The sequence below is a fragment of the Acanthisitta chloris genome, unplaced genomic scaffold (assembly GCF_000695815.1).
Source record: "Acanthisitta chloris isolate BGI_N310 unplaced genomic scaffold, ASM69581v1 scaffold4795, whole genome shotgun sequence".
Lineage (NCBI taxonomy): Eukaryota > Metazoa > Chordata > Aves > Passeriformes > Acanthisittidae > Acanthisitta > Acanthisitta chloris.
In genome coordinates, this window is record NW_008673356.1 from 70,934 (window position 1) to 77,474 (window position 6,541).

General features: G+C 44.5%; 1 protein-coding gene across 1 annotated transcript in view; it reads left to right on the forward strand.

Moving 5' to 3' along the window:
• Window positions 1-4,536, forward strand: part of FBXW11 (F-box and WD repeat domain containing 11) — a 59,514-nt gene extending 54,978 nt beyond the window's left edge. Inside the window, exons 11-13 of the mRNA XM_009074936.1 lie at window positions 67-145; window positions 1,479-1,667; window positions 3,921-4,536. Coding sequence (XP_009073184.1) covers window positions 67-145; window positions 1,479-1,640 — 241 coding nt within the window. The 3' untranslated portion in view covers window positions 1,641-1,667; window positions 3,921-4,536. The remainder of the gene's footprint in view (window positions 1-66; window positions 146-1,478; window positions 1,668-3,920) is intronic.
• The last annotated feature ends 2,005 nt before the right edge of the window (window positions 4,537-6,541 follow it).

Genomic DNA, 6,541 nt, shown 5'->3' on the forward strand with positions numbered 1-6,541 from the left:
TTGGATGTTTTCTATGCTTACTCATGAAACAATACTTTCATAATGACCTTCTGCTTTTACTTTTAGCAAAATTAAAGTTTGGGACTTGCAAGCTGCTCTCGACCCTCGTGCCCCAGCAAGCACACTGTGCTTGCGTACCTTAGTGGTATGTACAGATTGGTTCACTTGGGGGTATCTGGTATCTTTTCTTTGCAAGAGCTGTTTTATTGCTTTGTACTGGGGTAGGTGGGAATATTGGGATGTTTTAGGAAGTCAAGAGTGCTTGAGAATAAAGCAAAGTTTATTGTCATATCCTGGAAGATTTCCATCTGAGCTTAAAGAAAGATCAAGTTTTTCTAGTTTGAGATTCTCAAATACTCTTAAAAAACCCCAAATCGTCATGGCACTGTAACAAATCACTCTCATGAGCCTTTCCTGAACCTTTCTCCTAACCCTTCACTTCGGAAGGAAGAGATGGGAAGGGAGGTTGAGTCAAACAGAGCCACAGGAGCTCTCATCCTGCAGAGGACTGTCACATTTAAGGCCATTGCTTAAGTTATATCTTTCTCTGTAATGAGGGTTTTGGCTAATGACAGTAGACTTAATTAAAAATAGATTGGGGAAATGAATTCATTGTTCCTTTCACTGGAGTATTTGTGGAATTTTACTTCAGGAGTCAGTTTGGCAAGCCAGTAGCAACCCGAAGTTGCTTACTTGGCTAGAAATGCTTTTTGTTCTCTTCAGTACAAATGCTCTTCACTAGTATTTGCATAGAGATGAGACTTAACTATTTTTTTTATTTAGTTTTAGTGAAAAAGTTGATTGTTTCCCTCCTTTGGTATCCTACAGCTCAGGTTAGTGTTTGGGGATTAGTCTGCCAGCTGGGGTTAGTTTTCCAGTGCAGGCAGTGTCCTCATTTTAAACCTTTTAAAAATGGATGAGCAGAACTAAGAGGAAGGAGACCCTTTGCTGTGCCTCTTGGTGCTGTTTTAAGATTTCTTGGAAGAGCTGCTGGAGCATGTACTCCACCTCCCTTGTTATGGCAGGGTTTGGTCTCCTGACTAGTGAGTGAGCCGTGAGGATCCTTTCAGCAGCATCTCTGGCTGAAGCTGTGATATGTTTTGGGGCTGCACAAAAACGGAGCCAGCAGAGAATTCTGCAAGAGAAGGAGCCCTGGCAGAGCATTGGTGCCAGACAGTCTCCCAAACTGCTGCTCCTGGATGGATAGGATCATCTGTGTGGAATAACCTCAGCCTGTGGCTGGTCCTGCCGAGGGAGGCTCAGGGTGTACAGGCACTGGATTTGGAAACTGTGTGTTTTGCTGAGAAAACTTACATACAAAAGCAGCTTGTCTTAGATTTGGGTGTATTACACCTGAGGGTTTCTGAGCCAGCACAGCAGGGTCTGAGCCCCCTGTTCTGTGTCCAGATGCACATGTGATACCAGTGTACTGAAATGTTACCCTCTTGCCATGCTAACCACTTGCCTGTTGCTCACAGGAACATTCAGGACGTGTCTTTAGGCTCCAGTTTGATGAATTTCAGATCATTAGTAGTTCCCATGATGATACAATTCTGATTTGGGATTTCTTGAACGTGCCACCCAGTGCCCAGAACGAGACCCGCTCTCCATCTAGAACATACACTTACATCTCCAGATAACAGTCTGCACTTTACTGCCCTCAGAAGGTAAGGCTTCCTCCCTCCTCTTACTGGATCTGCTGTAAACATCTGAAATGTTTCCTCTGTCTGCAGGTTGGCTTAGTCAAAACAACGAGCTGAGGTTTTCCTTAAGACAGTAAAACCTATTTATGCCACTTGTTTCACTATCTAGTCTTTGTGTGGTCACACTTCAGCACATCCTGTTCTGTGTAATCCCTCCTGTTTGTAACTGGGTGCTTCAGGCACTTTACAGGAAGCTTATCATGTATTCACAGCGTTCTCAGGGGTTGAGTAGAGTTGGTGTATGGCACAGGTATTCCACCTATCTGATGAAATCAGAGCCCTTGGGAGTGCTTGCTGCTCCTGCTCTTTGTGAGAAGCTTTATAAGGAGCACTGTAGTGCCTCTGCAGAGATCTGAGTGTGTGCTTGACCCTTGGACAAATGCTCACCAGGAACCAGCAGTTTTGTGAGAACCATGAGTAGCAGAGAAAGCACCAGTGCTTTCTTCTGTTAACTTATGAAATAATCTGGGCTTGACAAATTCCTCTTAAACTGCAGCAGTGTGTTGAGCAGGCTTCTTTTGTTAGTTTAGATTCATGGAAAAGCTGCACATGGTCTGTCTTAAGCACAAAAGAATCACAGAATATTCAGAGCTGGAAGGGATCCACAAGGATCATCAGTCCAACCCCTGCCCTGCACAGGCCACCCCAACAATCCACCTGAGATCATTGGCCAGACCTCCTGGAGCTCTGTCAGGCTTGGGGCCATGACCACTGCTTTCTGGGAGCTGTTCAGTGCCCAAACACCTCTGGGGGAAGAACCTTTCCCTAATCTCCAACCTAAACCAGTTCCAGTGCCCAAACACCCTCTGGGGGAAGAACCTTGTCCCAGTATCCAACCTAAACCTCCCCTGACACAGCTCCAGCTATTCCCTTGAGTCAGAAAATTAAGAGTTCAGTAAAACTCATATTGATTCACTTGACCAGCAGTATGCTGGTGTCTTACTTTCTTGCCACGTGGCCCACACAGCTCACTGTCATTGGGATTTGCCAGTGGAATATGAAATCCTTTGGCAGGGTGTTCTGCTGTTGAAATTCTGCACACTTAACTGTTTTGCACAATTTAGTCTGACTTGTCCCATGGCACACAGCTGGAACCACGCAACTCCCATATCCTGGGAGTTTTTGGTGTTGGTAATGACAGTACCTTACTAGCTATTTCCTGGACAGGAGAGATGCTGTGATGTCAGGGTTTGACAGATTTATCTGACTTCAGAATCCAAACCCCATAAATCTACATCAAATCACGGTCAAACAACTGATATTTCATTATGACATTTGATGAAACAGTTTTATATGCTTTCAGACATCATAGGGCTTGTGAATTTTGAAGCAGCCCTGTACAAGTTTTTACAGGCCTTGGAATGTGAGGCCTCTTCAAAATGGATCATTTTTGACAGTCCTGGCAGTTGGCTGTGAGAGTTTTATTGCTTTCTGTTGAATTCCTTTTGTTTATTGTAACACAATAAAAATTGTTACCATATGATAGTCTAATATTCTTAGATTGAGCACTAGGTCTCAGGCAGGGGGAAGGGAAGTCAAGGGGAAGTGCCTAAGGATGTTTTAACCTTTCCTGTGAATTTCGTATCAGAAGAGGGAAGTTCTCACTAGTCCAAGAAAACAGCTTTGGGAAGTGGCAGGTAAAATCAAAACTCAGATTTATATCCACTCCAAACTTGCACAGCCTCCAAGCTAATAACAGAGTCATTGGGCTGGAAAAGGGAACTGAAATATCTGAATATTTGAGGATTTTGTCTGTTTTCTTAAAAGCTCATGTATTAAAGCAACTGAACTTGCCTCCTGTACAAAACTCACTCTCTGCAGTGTGGAAAAGAAGGGAGAGTTTCCTTACAGTTGTGTGTAGGTCACTGTGTCAGTGACAGCACTGGGGGTTCAGCATGCCAAGCTGGGAGTGCCCAGGGTGTTTGACCTCAGTGTGTGTAGAAGAACTGACCCCAGGGACATGGAGAGCCTTGCTCTGGCTCCAGTGGAATTCAGAGCATGTCCCACAGCAGACAGTGTCCTTGGAGTGCAGCTCCCCCAGGAAGGGCTCGTGCTAACAGTGAGCACCCCTCGATTGCTGCAGGAGGGTCACACCCTTGCAGAGGTTCTGCACTTCCAGGTCCAGCCTGGAATGCAAAGGAGGAGTGGGCCTGGGCACCTCCAGGTAGTGTTTGATGTGTTCCTTCTCTCGGGTCACTTGTCTCTTGTCTTTTTCAGGGTTCTACAGTCTTGAACTACTGGATTTTTGGCTACTACATGCCTGAAGATGTTGAATGACAGCTTAAGTCAGAATTGGTTCTAGATGCTGTGTAGATGCAAAGCAGCACAATTCTCTATCTGAATTTCTTAATCTTTCCTGCTCTCAGTGGTTGTTTTTGAATTTACTACAAATTCACTACTTGGAGTAGATGAATTTCAGAAGCCTCTCCTTCCCTGCCGTGAGAAATCCAAAGCTTCACATGTAAATTGTCCGTAGAAACTGAACTCTGATGGCTTGTTTTTCAGAAATAAATCAGAAGTCAAGAAAGGACTTGGCCTAATTTATATTGCTTTGCACTTTTGTCTGACTTTAAAGAAAAAACATTCTCCAATGAAATTTGGGTGCCAAACACATACCCAGAATGTACAGAGCTTTGCTTTCCAGTCACCACTGTCCTTTAGGTGTAACTCATGACAGGTTCAGAGCCCGTTCTGTTCTGTAGGAATACATTGGACTTGTAGAGATATTTCTGAATTGCTCAGTAATATTTTTGGATTACAGTTTACTTGTTTCTGCACCAATAATTTCTTTTAAATAAAAGATTCCCTGTAATTCAGGCTAGGTTATCTGAACTAGTTGTATAGCACTGTCTTTTCCTTTTCCCCGTGCTCTGTACTCCAGCCGTCCTGCTTTTCCCCATGTTTGCTCTAGTAAACCCTTCCCACGTGTCCTTGCCTCATTTCGATACTGTGTGAGCATGTAGATATGATGTACATACAGCGAAGCCTCCGGTGCTGGAGTCAGGATTTCCTGACACTACACACTAACACACAACGTGGTAGCACTTGCAGCAGGATGTCCTAACTGTTGGCACTGGTGGCGACATGACTTACGTAGACATTTTCTCTGCAAAAGGAGGTTTTCAGTATTCAATAGTTGGTTTTGTTTTTGTTTTTTTTTTAATGGGAACTACATATTTTAAAATGTAATTTCTAAACTTTTTAAGAATTAAAAATTGTTTAATTTATGTTCTGTATCTTATATTTTTGTGCCGCGGTATTTACAGGTGTCTGTCTTGTAACACCAGCAGGTCCTCACAGTGCCTGCTGATGTCCTTTGGTAGCATTAGTTTGGCTGCTCAGTGGAGAAGATACCATGGGCCAAAGTTAAATTTATTTATGTTTGATTTGTAACACTTCCTTACAGGGGAGTGGAAGTCCCTTCCAGTCAATGCTCCAGCTTCCATGCTCATTCCCATGCGAGTGTTCCGTAACAATCAGCTGTGGCCACGTGGCAGTGTCCTGGTCCTGGTTCCTCCTCGTTACCATGGTCATGTTAGGAAGTCTATGTAGTTTCTTCCTGAGTTCTCATAGTTTCCCCTTTAATTTATATGGTCATACACACACAACTGCATTTTCTTAGGTCAGAGTGATACGTGGATAAATGCGAATGTGAGTATTTGGTCGGCATCAGCCGTGTGGCTTTTCTGTGGTCGGCGGTGGCCGAGCTGCGCGCGATCCCGCACGTGTTCCCGGGGAGGCGCGTGCCGGCAAGGCCATGTATCGTCATTCCTTTGGCCGTTTGTACGTCCTGGATGGTTTCTGTGCTCTGGCAGCAGTTTGCTAGGTTTGCATTGTTCCCTGTTAGAGTGGGGGTTAGGGCTGTGCGCTGCCTGGGCCCGTCCCGCGGGACGGCCTGGTCAGAGCCACCGGCGCTGGGCCGGGGCAGCTCGGGGAACATTGAGGTGCTACCAAACAGCCAAGGCGAGTGCGGCCGAAGGTGTTCTCCTCCTCCCCCTGGGGGTGGAGTGAGCTGTTGGGATCAGTTTCAGTTAAATTCCCGGTTACGTGTTAGTAAGGCGCGGTTTGTTTCCGCGAGGTGACCCAATGCGCTGAGTTGGGAAGGTTACGCGCGTTCCTGAGTGTCCATACCATCGCTTTCTGGTAAGCTTGACAGTAGTTCGTGCAAGTGTCTTACTTTACCCTTCTCATCTAATAGCTTTAATATTAAACTGTTTAAAGGAGAGATCTGTCGCAGCCCTGAAGACAAAGGTATTTGTTTCCGAAGAGCGGAGTCCTTTTTTTAAAATGCATGTGTAAGATTTAAATTCCTGTTTTTCCTTGGGAGATAATGGTATTTGAACATGCAGTCTAAACTTCTTTGTGCTTTGTGTAACATAGCAGTGGACTTTTGTGATTGGCACCCAAGGAACTTGACTCCTGGGATTCATGGTAGTGATCCTGGCTGCACTCTGGACTTTGTTTTGCTAACCATAATTGAGCAACTGTACATTACTGCGATATTAATGTTTCAAAGCACTGGGATAGTCTAATTCTAACTTGTAATTATGTTTGCCAATTATCTGTTTGGAAAGTTGGTGTATGAACAGCTTCTTGAAACTGTTAAATTGTACAGATATTGTTCATGATCTAAAGCTTTGTACTGTGGAATGTGCTTAATAAAAAAAAAGTTTGAACTTGATTTGTCAAAGGAGTGGATGAGTGATGTCGTCTAACCAGACCTCAGTCCCAGGTGTTTGTCCAGGATAGGTTGGACAGAGTTTGAAGCAACCTGGTCTAGTAGAAGGTGTTGCTGCCCATGGCAGGGGGTGGAACTAGATGTGCTTTAAGGTCCATTT